At 43.9% G+C, this 12,785-nt stretch overlaps 1 protein-coding gene across 1 annotated transcript in view; it reads right to left on the minus strand.

The window, feature by feature from the left end:
- The window catches only part of RIN3 (Ras and Rab interactor 3), a gene marked incomplete at its 5' end in the record, with an annotated part of 70,729 nt that overhangs the window by 39,706 nt on the left and 18,238 nt on the right, over positions 1 to 12,785 (minus strand). The window contains 2 exons of the mRNA XM_080345651.1: positions 5,808 to 5,922; positions 9,545 to 9,731. Of these exons, the coding sequence (XP_080201777.1) occupies positions 5,808 to 5,922; positions 9,545 to 9,731 (302 nt within the window). The remainder of the gene's footprint in view (positions 1 to 5,807; positions 5,923 to 9,544; positions 9,732 to 12,785) is intronic.

The following is a 12,785-nucleotide window of genomic DNA, read 5'->3' on the forward strand; positions in this document are numbered from 1 at the left end:
GTGGTGGATGTACAAAGTGGGGTCAGGTCCTCATGAACTTGCATGGCAAACAGATTTCCTTTGCTAAAAGCAGCTAGAGAATTAACCAGGTAAGTAAACAGCTGCTGTGTGTTATACTTGAGTTGTGGTTTTCTCCTAAATCCCTATTGTCTGTCTCAGGCATTTCCTATCAGGCTCCAGCCTGCACTTCCTGGGCACAGTTTAAGGAAGGCCAAATAAGCTGACCAAGGCAAGATGTTGGATTTCTTTATCAACATCCTTTTTCCTACCAGACTTGCAACTTTGCAGCAATATTCAGTTGTTGCTCTCAAACAGCTTTTAAATCCAGTAATTGCCTGTATCTTTTCTGTCAAGTTATATTGTGGGTCCTTACCACAAGTCCATCCTGTATAACCTGAAGTACAGCTGCTGTCCATAAACCAGAAACTGAGTATAATCTACCTTGTCCAATGGCACTATGTCCTTTCTTTCAAAGGAGGTATTAATAATGATCTGGACATTTTTATATTACTCAGAGATAATTTATTTTTGCTTTCCTATTTGATTACGTTAAGGATATTTCAAGACCTCTGTTATGCTCCAGCTCATTCCAAGTTTGTTTCCGGAGAAGCCAGGAGGGTCAGAGCAGGCAGAGTTTTAATTTAAATCTCAGAATTTTCCTGTATTAAATGAAATAACCACACTACAGAAAAGGCTTCACTACAAAACCCTCCTTCAGCTGTGCCCTCATGGACTTTGAGGGTTCAGCTCAGCCTTGGCCCAGCACATTGGAAGAGATGCTTCTGAATAGCTACACCTGCTGGCAGATTGTCCCACACAGGTATGGTTTGAATCAGGAACAAGGACAGCAACTCCACAAGGTGCGCTGATGTGAACAGCCTCAGGAAAATAAACCTCCAAGTGAGCAAAACCAGCCACAGTGATGGGTGAGGCAGCAGCAGGAGTCCAAGAGCAGGCAATCTGTAGCAGGATCAGGCCAGCCTCAAACCCCTTAGGCTGTGAGCCCGAGGAGATCAGTACTGACCTAACAGTCACAGTTATCTCTATTAAAATTCCCAATAATATGAATAATATGTTCTTCTTTATTCTGTGCAACTGCAGATACTTCTCCTGTTTAGCGTCATTTGGCATATTTGGAAAAGAATCACATCCTCTTTTTTTGGTACAGAGGAGTTTGGAAAACAGTTACTACACATTTCACACCAAAGAATACATGCAAGTCTCCTGAGAAGTATATGGTGAACTCATGTGTTTCATGAAATCAAATTATTTTCAGCCATAATTCACAAGATTTCCCAGGAAAAAAAATGAAGCATTCAACTCAGTATATGGTGCTAGAGAATTTTTCTGTCACGACTTTACCCCTGTGGCATGTGTCTTCATAACGCTTTATGAAAGTAAAAGCTACTGTCACTGCCTGCACTGTCTATCGTACTCAGACACCTCTTTGAAGCTCTCAGCATATGTTACTTCAAAATTGCACATTTAGTTTAAACATGTGATTCATTTATTTTTAATACTGTTGCAATGTCAGTGATGTCAGTGGAATGATTTCTGACTATACACATAAAGGGGAAGGAGAATCAGGACCTGAGGTTACAACAAGTTTGCTGAGAAGAGCCGAGGGCAGGAGTCAGCTGAGGAAATGGTGCTCAGTTCTTGAGGTACGTGAGGCTGGGGCTCCATTTTGGGATGAAGCAGAACTGAAAGTGGATGAAGTAGTTGAGATTTTAGCAGAACTTGAAAGGTATCTCCCAAGACTGCTTGTCTAAATGGAAGAAATCTTGTAACAAGACTCCTCTCTGGGAGATTTCCACTGTTCTCAGTAAGTAGTAAGGGATCCTTCAGGCCGAGAAGCAAAACCAGAGAGATGTAAGGCTTCGAAAGTTGCTGGGTTTCTCAACTTTCTGATGAACCACATGGTGTCTGCTGTTGGGTCTCTACCATACCTGCTGCTGTGATCAGCAACCAAAGAAAAACCAGAATAAGTTTTTTAAAATCCGGTTTATTCATTCTCCTGTTTTATGATCCTAAGGACTACTTCATGGAACAGGTGAAAATTCCCCGCAATAAAAATGGAAAGAGGTTTCATTTCTTAACTCTCTTACCTAGTGGGTTCTTTGGGGATTTCCATTAAAAAAAAATCACCATTAAACCTGGTGTTCCCCTCAGGAAACTATACTTCCCTAAATATTTCATCAAACGTCAACAAAGCAGATCTGATATGGGGAATGAAATGAGAAAAACCATGATCCATCATTATTTGGCAGTCCAGTGCTAGGAAGCTTCCATTTTTTTGTATTTCATTGAATGGCCATCTATACATGGACCTCGGGGCCTGGGCAGCAATCTCCATACTGTCATTACAATACTGGGGAAAACCTCTTTAGATGCTATGTGAAAAGTAGGACAGTTTAAGAATGGCTTTTTACAAAGAGCTGAGCAGTAAAACTTGTTGTTTAAAGCTTCATATGGTAAAAGTAAGAGATGGACATCACTGTAGAGACAGCACAGAGACATCGTGTCACCTCTAGGGATAGTGCATCCTTCTTTCTGTCACTTGTGAAGCTGAGATTGTACTGGGGCCTCATGAGAAAGACAAGAAGCAGCTGTCAAGGTGTTCCAAAACAACAAGTTGGGATGGGTTGCAACCTGAATTTTAACTGGAAGGGAAGACCTCTGTAAAATCTGAACTATACATGTCAAGGCAAATTCAGCTTTCAGTTTACATCTGAATGCATCAAGTCTGTGGAATATAATGAGCTGAACCAAGGTAACAGGGAGAAGAACTTGTTCCTATTTCTTCAGACTCTTTAGGAGGAGTCATTTCTGAGAAAGGGACAAACGGCTCTCCACAGGGCAGATTACACAGGTCATTGCTTATGTGTTGATTCAGAAAGGAAATACCAGGGGCAGGACAGCAAAACCAAAGCTATTTGTCCCTGGAACAGCTGGAAAGGGGAATTACAGCTGCTCTTTTTGAAGGACACTGGAAGGGCATCAGCTCTGCTCCACTTCAAGCAGACTCAAAGAGAGGAGAATTCACCTCCTTGTTTGCAATGTCCAGTGGCAAGCTGGAGCCTCCTTTTAGCAAGCACAGGGGAACTAAAGAGGAATTTTCTGAAGGGCTAGATGCCTGGAAAAACCTGGCCAGTCTACAGTGGAACTCAGGCTGTGCAGCTGGCGTGTTGCTCACGCTCTCAGGAAGTGTAACACCCAGCTTCCAACAGACTTGCACTCCACAGCCAGACAACGTCTCGGGTCTGTAGTTACTCACTGCAGTTGCTCAGATGTCTCCCACCCTGACATGTACCAAACACCAGGGCAGGCTGAAGGGCACTTCATTAAACTAAGGCGATCCAGACGTACCAGGGTACTTAGCAAGGAAGCTCAGATTCTAGTCTTTATTTTTTTTAAAGCATTTGGGCAACAAATTATTTTATTTCCTAAAAAGTTTAGAAAGCTGTTGAAGTAATGCAGAGACAATAAATCAAAGCTAATGTATTAGGTTACTCAAGACACAGAAGATTTGCCATCTCCCCTGGTTTTACTAACAGGAATTAGTTTGATTTCTTCCAAACTGAAAAGTCAGGCTACTTACCCTAAATGAGAAAGGAAGCAAAAGTATGACTTTCTTTGTCCAGTGTGTTCCTGTCAAAAAGCTGTGGGATGGAGAACTGAGAGGTTTTCCACAGCTCAGCACTGACAGAACTTAAGCTAAAAATAATGTGAACATCCACCAGCCTCATGGCCACAGGGATTGCTGCATGTGATGGCAGTTCTCCTGCTTTTTGAATGAAAGCTGATTTTTAATTACCCTCTTCCACTTACTTTGCAACTTGTATGAAAGTGGTGGAAACTGATTCAATTCTTGTTCCTACCAGAAAGTTTTGTCTCTGAACACATCCTCTATGTTAAGTTAATGATAAACTAGAAATAGCAAGTAAGCAAGCTTGAAAAACATGGCACAAAAGTCTTTTTAGCTAGACTAACTCACAGTGAAATTCACAGTATCACAGTGTGTTTGGGATTGGAAGGGACCTCAAAAGATCCTCTAGTCCAATCCCCCTGCTGGAGCAGGAACGCCTAAGTGAGATCGCACAGGAACACGTCCAGGCGGATTTTGAATGTCTCCAGAGAAGGAGACTCCACAACCCCCCTGGGCAGCCTGTTCCAGTGCTCTGTCACCCTCACTGAGAAGAAGTTTTTTCTCAAATTTAAGTGGAACCTCTTGTGTTCCAGCTTGATCCCATTACCCCTTGTCCTATCATTGTTTGCCACCGAGAAGAGCCTGGCTCCATCCTCACGGCACTCACCCTTTATGTATTTATAAACATTAATAAGATCCCCCCTTAGTCTCCTCTTCTCCAGACTAAAGAGATCCAGCTCCCTCAGCCTTTCCTCATAAGGGAGATGCTCCACTCCCTTAATCATCTTTGTTGCCCTGTGCTGGACTCTCTCCAGCAGTTCCCTGTCCTTCTGGAACTGAGGGGCCCAGAACTGGACACAATATTCCATATTTTCAAACTACATTTTACTTTGCCTGTCCTCAAAGAAATCAGATTTTATGGCACAGGACACAAGTCAAGAAGAAACAATTCTAGTAAGATGGCAGGATTCAATTTTTAAATCATTATTCAAAGGAAAACTTGAACAATCAAAAAATCAATTCCCTACCATACAAAAGCTAAGCCTTAGCGCAACTTCAAATAACTAAATAAAGAAAAAAGTTTCTCCACCCTGCAGCTAGCCCTTGCCCTTATGTTCTTAATCTAGACACCTCAAGTTGTGGCAAAAGTTTTGCTGCTCCTGCCCGCGTGCAGGAGCACTGAATCTGTGCGGCATCTCCATAATTGCGTGCCTCGAGGTGCAGGCGGATGAGAGAGAAAGCTTTCCTGGGGGTACTGGCAGCCAGGCAGCAGCTGTGCTCTGTGCAGGAGCAACGCTGTGGCAGTCTGAGGTCTGTGCTGGAGATCAGAGCAGATTAGGAGACTCGTTTGTCCCTCTGGCTTCAAAGTCTGTTTATGACGCAGAGGTAACCAAAGAAACATATGAGAAGGAAAAAAATGGTTTGAGCAACTGTCAAGGGGGAATAAATAAGTTGATAAGCAACGCTGATCAGCGGAAACACAAGTGTTTTAGCAGAGTGCAGAACACGGGGAGATGGCTTTGGGGCAGAGCTCAGTGACAGGGGGTTTGGATGCAAGGGCTGCATCAGACATGACAGACTGTGAACTAGGTCTGTTTTTGCTTGCTCACAGCAGACTTGGTTGTAAGATCAGGAACAGCACCAATGTCACCAGCCCCAAGACCCAGCTGTATCCCAGAAGCGGCGAGATGTTGAGAACAGTCAAACAGTTCAGGAGTAACCAGTTGTTCAGTATGACTGTATGAGGCGCAAGGAAAGGGGTTGCAGCAGATGTCAGATGTCTGCTGGGCCACAAATTCAGTGGCAGAATTGGAGACAGAGTCAGCAGGTTAGTCTGTCAGCGCCTTGTGCTTTGCTCAGGACTTCCACCTGGTGAAAGGCAGCTCCTCTCACTCGATCAAAGCACTGGCCTGCTCATCTGAGGGTGCTTTATTTTCCTGTTGCAAGTCTCTAAATGATAACACAAGGTGCAGAAACACAGGGGAGCTGGGGTAAAGCAGCTGTAGGAAATATTAGCTGAACTACACTGTAAAGGCAACATCTGCTGCTGGTCACAAGAGGAACCTGCTCAGTGCAAGTGAGATTACATAAATACTGGCAATCACAACAGGATTCAGTACAATAATTGGAGCAAGACCAAAAAATGTAAAGAACTTACTTGATTTTTCTTCTTTAATGTTGTACTCCAGCACACCATGACCCTCATTCTGTACTGGCAGGCGAACTGCAAGGACCATGTTGTTCATGTTACCCTCTTTCCTAACCAAGAATATCTGAAAAAGGAAAAAGGAAACAAGAACTTAACTACACAATGTCAGCTTCTGAATTTTATTTTAGGTCATTGACAATGAAGTTTTTTTATCAGTACAAACCACCTTTAAATGTTCTTATTTTAGCTTCATTCCACTTGGTTGAACTTTACGTGATAAAAATAATGAATAAAGGGACATTTCATCTAGGTGAAATTCAGACCTGCAAAGGAACCAGCAAGGTTTCTGTGCATCCCTGATGTCCCACTTAAGCCTAAGGCAAGCTATTTCACTAACTGAAAAGTATAGAGCTGCATTCCCAATTTTTCAAGTGATGCTCCTCACATAAGTGCCCTAAATCACGAACAATTCACCATAGAATGTCCCAGTCTGGGTCTAAAGCAAGGGAGTCACTTGTACATTGAGAGGGAAAGGATTAAAATGTCCATGAGGGGAACATAAGGCCAAAGGTTCTGGTGGCCACAGTGTCTCATTGGCAGAGTGTTTTTCATGGGACCAGAAGATCATTCAGGCTGGCAGGGACCCCAGGAGGGCTCTTGTCCAACCCCCTGCGTGAAACCATGAGGCCAGACCATGTTGCTCAGGGCTTTGTCCAGATGGGTCTGGAGAAACTCCAAGGATGGAGACTGTACAACCTCTCCAGACAGCCTGTCTCACCTCTTACTGAACTCACAGGGAGAAAGTGTTTCCCTGTACCCAGTCTGAACCCCTCTGGTTTCAATGTATGGTCACCTCTTGTCTTCCCACAATGCAAGGCTGAGCAGAGCCTGGTTCCATCTTCTCCATGATGTTCTTGTACAGTTCCCCTGAAGTTGTATCTTCCCCTGGTTGAACAAATCCTGGTTCCACAGCCTCTTCTCAGTAGATCTCTGCCCAGTTCCCTCTGTGCTGACCCTGCAGGGCTTTTCCTGCAGAGCCCAGAACACTGCCGGGGGCCCTGCCTTCCCAGGGGCAGCACTTTGCATTTGTCTTGTTGAATTTTGGAAGGTGCCTGCCAGTCCTGACCCTCCAGCTTGTTAAAGATCCCTCTGGATGGCAACAATGACATCAAGTATATTGACTGGTCTCAAAATCACAGAGCAGAGTGGTTGGAAAGAACATCTGGAGATCATCTATTACAACCCCTGTGTTCAAAGACAGACCAACTACAGCAAGTCACTCAGGACTGTGTCTTGTTGGGTTTTTGTTATCTCCAAGGACAGAGGCTTTACAGCCTCTTGGGCAACCTGTTCCAATGTTTGATCATCCTGATAGTAAAAAAGCTTTTCTTAATGTTGAAACAGAATTTCTGGTGTTTCATTTTATGCCCACTGCACCTTATCCTTTCACTGGATACCACTGAGAATGATGTGGCTAAATCTTCTGCACTGTCTTCCACCATGTATTCATACACATTGAAAAGAGGCCCCTGAGTCTTATATTGCAACCCATGGAATTACTGTAGCCATTGATTCCCATCAATGGGATAAGTGAAATTTAAAAAAAAAAAAAAAAAGGAAAGGAGAAAGAAGAAAGAGGAAAGAAAACAGGAAATAGAAAAAATAAGAAACAAAGAAGAAATAAGACAGAAAAAAAAAAAACAGATAGAAAAAAAATATAAAAGATAAAAGGAAGAAGAAAAAAGAAATAAACCAACAACCTCTTTTGTATTGTGTGAGTTCCTAAGTATGTTTCTAATTAAAGCTCATTGTCAAGGATATTTTTAGCTTGTACCTTGAACCTGCAGATACAAAGCCAAAGTAATCATCTTTATCTGTTTTTCAATAGCAGGTTTTGGCAGCAGAGAGTTAAGGTATTTTTATAAAAACCGAATTAAAAAATTGGGCTAATTCTGGAGTCTGGATATTACTATTAGAAAGAAGTGTGAGCTGATAAAATGATTAATCAATTAAAATTCAGTGGAAATCTATAATGAAAACATTAATTTCTTGGACAGAGGAATTTAAAAAAAACCTTGTCTTGAAGCCAGGACCTTTCTTTGCATGAGTCCTGTTCACAAGTGCATCTGCTGTCACTTTGAAGCACCCATGCTAAACATGCAGCTTTGGGGAGCTTCACAATCTTGCACAGTGCCATCATCTTGGACTCTGCCATTCATAAGAAATTGAGGCCCACAGGCTCAGCTCCACCAAGAGTGCAGAGAAAATCTAAATAAATGCATGGCAAACAGGTGCATGCCTGAAACAAGCCTGAAATGCAGGACAGACCTACCTCCTATGTCACAGAAAGTATCTGCAAGTAGGAAAAAGCCATAGAGAGCCTCCCTTCACCAGGTCCTACCACCCATATGGCAGCATCGTTCTCCTAACTCACTCTGAGAAACTACGGTGACCATGGATCTCAGATGGCACTATCTCACAAAACTTCATTTGAAATTAAATTTAAGCAATGAGAGAAGTGAAACATGGAAATGAATCACTTCTGTTTTCCTGACTGGCATGGTGGGTTGCCATGGCTTCAAAGGCTAAAATTGGACCATGGCTGTTCAGATAAGAGGGAGGTGGGTTTTCTGAGCTGTACCTAACCCTACTGCCTGGGTCAGGACTGGTACACAAACCAGTCTCTTCCATTTTCACTGGTGGTGGGAAAAATGTGGTGCTGATTCAGCTTCAGGTGGGCTCAGAGGGGCCAGGAGAACCTGCTCTTGCCATGGGACACCTCTGATGCATCAGCTCTTCTCCTGCCTGCTTCAAGCTGGAGCTGAAGACCATGCCCAAGGACTGTGAGTAGGAGCAACATAGGCAAGACTTATGCCCAAAGCTGCTCAGGAGTGGGAAACAGCCCTGCCTGCAGGGAGTGGCTAATGACTGAGGTGGCTTGGGGACATACATGGTTTTATCAGACAGTCACTCGGGTCTCCTGGTACAGTCAGTGCAGAAAAACAAAGAGAATAATCTGCCCAACTTATTTGAGAAGCCTGGTTTGGGTCCATGTTGGTCAGGTGAGTCCCACTGGAGGTTGTCACTTGGCTCTACCAGCTTTTAGCCCTAAGATAGAGTGACTGTGCTATAGGACTGGTCCAAAGCTCCTCAGAGCAGGACTCAGTGAATTCCCCTTGTGCTCTGGCATCAGTTCATGCCATTTGCAACTGCTCTTCTCAGACGTGACCAGGACACCTACTCCCTGTCATGCCTCATCTCTGAGACCCTAGGAACGGGGAGCTCCCTTTCTTAAAGAGCTGTGTTCCTTAAGCAAGCTCTGAGCTTTGCACAAGTCTGCCATTTTCTAACACTCAGCATACAGGGACCAGATACCAGTTATGGTGATAAAAATGACTCCTAGAAGTTCCCAGAATTTAAGGGCATTTTCTTCAGGGATTTTTTTTTTTAATTGCTCCAGATTAGGATAGTGAAAATACCTATGAGTATGGTGGTGAATGGGAAGGCATCTCCATGAATCTACCTGATAAGTATATAAAACCAGAGACAAGATTTCTTGCTTCCCCCAAGCCATTATATCTGTCTTGTGCTGTTGTGAGTGGCAAAAGCATCAAAAGGTAATGGAAACAGAGAGCACAGTTTGCTAAATATTTTTGCTCCCACATGCAAAGAAGCCCTGCTCTCCTAAGCAGCTCCACCAAGGACAGGAAATGTGGTTGTCTGAACCAAAACCGCTTTGGACTTACCCCTGCAGTTTCTTTGCCAAGGATCGCCCCAGCCCTTTCCTGGTTCATGTTCAGCTGAAGCCAGACAGGACAGGTCTTGATGAGTTTATCGAGGATGCTGATCCCTGGAAGGGGGAGGCAGTTTCGCAGGGCAGTGGCCTCACAGAGATGTGTCTCTTTTCCCTCTTCACTGGTATCTCTGGCTGGGCTGAAACACAGCAAAGGAGTCTCTCATAAGCAGAACTACAAATGGAAAACTTGGGGGAGTAAGGACTGTAAATGCAAACACACAGGCACACACATGGGCACTTACACACCAGGAGAATTCCTTGAGGGGTATCAGACCACAGACGCCTGGCTATGACAGAGGCAAACTGGGTGCACAGGCCTTGACAGACACATAAGCCCTGTCCTAAGAACTATAGCCTCATGCTAATGCTGCATGTTTCAGACCACAGGCTTGCATGGTGCTCTGTGCTGAGGTCTGTTGGTTTCAGCTCATCTGTCTATGCTGCATAAGTACCAGTACCCAGAGACAGAGGTCCGGGATGCACAGCGGCAGCCAGCACTGCAGAGTGTGCGTGTCTCCTGGAGCCTATCCTGCAGCTGAACGGCCAGAGCAATGTTTTGTGGCTTCAAGGCGAGTGATGTGGCAGAGCAAAGGGGCTGCAGATCCTGCCAGCAGCCAGGAATATGCACACACCGAACCACAGTGTCCGTCTGAGGCGTGCAGGGGCCAGGCAGCCTGCAGCTCACCTGCGTCCATGGCATTGCCAGCACTTCTCCCACCAGGCAGGAGCTGTGGTGGGCACTGGTGTGGGATCTCACCCCACGCCCAGGGCTGCTTGGAGGAAGCCTGCCAGCAGTGGCCAGAGGCACCGTCAGCTGCTCTCACTTTTTGGTAGCCACCCTCTGCACCCAGCTTAAGTACTCTGCAAAAAGGCAGACCAGGACATCTCACTGTTTAAAAATAACATTGAGCTCTCCCTGTCTCCACTATCAAGACTGGGCTGGTGCTGGTGGCTGCAGAAGTGGATGCTCCTCCAGTCCTGCTCATGGGGTGGGGAAAATCCTCCCCCTCCATTGCCGCTCATGGAGTGCAGGAGGAGGATGTGTTAGGATACGTTCAGCAGCAAGTTATCTGCTACAGAAGAGGTATCTTTGCTGATTCCCAAAGGTGATCCACAGCAGGAGAATAATCCAGGGTGCAGCCCTGCAATCAGCCCTAGGTTGCTCAGTATGACACAAGTTCTGCAGGACAAGACCCAAAGGATGCAGACATAGCAAACCCTTTCCTTGCACTGAGGGAGGAGAATGGGAAGGCACAGGAAATGTGAAGAAACACCAGAGAGACTTTTAGGCAGGAGAAAATGAAGACTTGATTTCCTTCTTTTTTTTTCCTGCCACATTTGTCATTTTTACCAATCCTAAAGGCATAATTGGAACCTCCAAAAGATGTATGGGAGAAGCTGAGTGACAAGAGCGTGGCCATCCCATGGCACCACATTAGCAACACCCTGTTGCACCTTATGTCTCAGACCTTATTCTCAGCTGTAAGAGATGTAAGAGTACTGGAATTATGCTGTATATTAAAGATCTGGGACATGCTCTCCTTTAGATTCCTCTTCTGATCAGAGAAACAAAGAATTCTATTTATTTTTAGTCCCTGCAGTCTAATGGCAGACTGGTACTAAGTACTGGTTTCTAGCCATGGATCTAATTCAACAAAGTATTTATACATGTGCTTAGCAGTGTGGTCAGTGGAAATACTTATGCTGAAAGGTCTGGTCATAAGAGCTCTATTGGATAAGGCTGTAGACTTGTGGATACAGGATTGTCATTTGTTTGATTAATTGATTTTAGAAGCAAAGAAAATGTAGGAGAACAAAGACAAAATATGTTTTTCTGCACCAGTTTTGCTGCTTCGATGTCACAGGTGAAAAGAGGAGGACTCTCACTTTTGATTTAGTCGTATTTCATGTCTTTTTCTTTTACCTTTTATTTTTAAAGATACAGATCTCAAAGTAGCATGTTTCAAATAAGGTCAGTCTTAAATTACTAAAAGAGAGTCCCTTCAAAGGCCTAACCTTACACAGCATGTGTGCCCCAAAAATTAGTTTTTATAAAAATAGCCTTTCAAATCCCCAAACCAACAGTGGGATTTTTATTTTTAGTAGCTTTTTTCTTTTGCAACCCTATAGAGAAATCTTCCTTAGAAAATACGTGTTCCTCTGAAATCCCACTTGCTGATTCAGGGTATTAGTCCACAAAATCTTGATTTTAACAAATCAATTTTTGACATCATAGCCAATACAGTAAGAATGAGAGAACTGTGCTTAAAAAAATAAAATAGAAATAAATGGAACACTCTCTCTTCAGTTGTGATAAAAGCCCAGCTTGCCATACAGGTAAAGAAATTTTTTCAGATGCAACAGTATATGATTTTAATCAGTATCTGAACATATAGAGTAAAACAGTGATTCATCTCTCAGTTTCTTTCTTTACAGCAGAAACCAAAAGAAATGCCTCGTAACCATGTGAAAGGAAGATGTGTTGGATGGTGACATTCACACTCAGTAATGGGAAAGAAGTAATGAGACGAAGGAAAAGAAAGGTGATTTATAATGAAATGTTCTGTAACACTGTTATCAAAAGCTACTCCCCAAATTAGTGTGCCTTATCTTACCAATGATGTGTGAAACCTAGACCAAAAGGAGACCAATGCTGATAATGTCTTGCTGCGGCAACAGAAGGTGACATGTGTTGCAAGAGCTCCAGCGATGCTGAAATTTGTTACCCATTAGTTATGCAAGGTGAAAAGGAAAGGGCCAGCAAAGCACTGATGCTTCAGAATCCCATTGTCTGGAGGGAAATGAGGGACATCAGCAAAGACAAGGAAGTAATAGAAAGCAGCTTGAACTTGGTGAGCACCAGACGTGGAGTGACACTGACACAGCGTTCCCCATGGGGCATCCCAGGCTTGACGCAAGCAGTGGCACCCAGCCCTCTGCTCCCACCGACAGGCACTTTGCCTGGACAGAGCCCTGCTCAGAGCAGCGATGTGGGTTTGGCGACAGGAACAACAGGTGAGGAAAAGGAACAGAACTGACCTTTCAATGCATGTGGCTGCATGTAGAGCCCATCATCTAAGATTTGGAGAATGGATAAAAACCAGAAAATCATTCCAAACTTAGACATACAAGATAAAAAGAAGTCTGAAAATATTTGTCTTAATGGAAACATCTCATAGTTTGAGAGTGTG

The sequence above is a fragment of the Nesoenas mayeri genome, assembly GCF_963082525.1.
Source record: "Nesoenas mayeri genome assembly, chromosome: 5".
NCBI lineage: Eukaryota > Metazoa > Chordata > Aves > Columbiformes > Columbidae > Nesoenas > Nesoenas mayeri.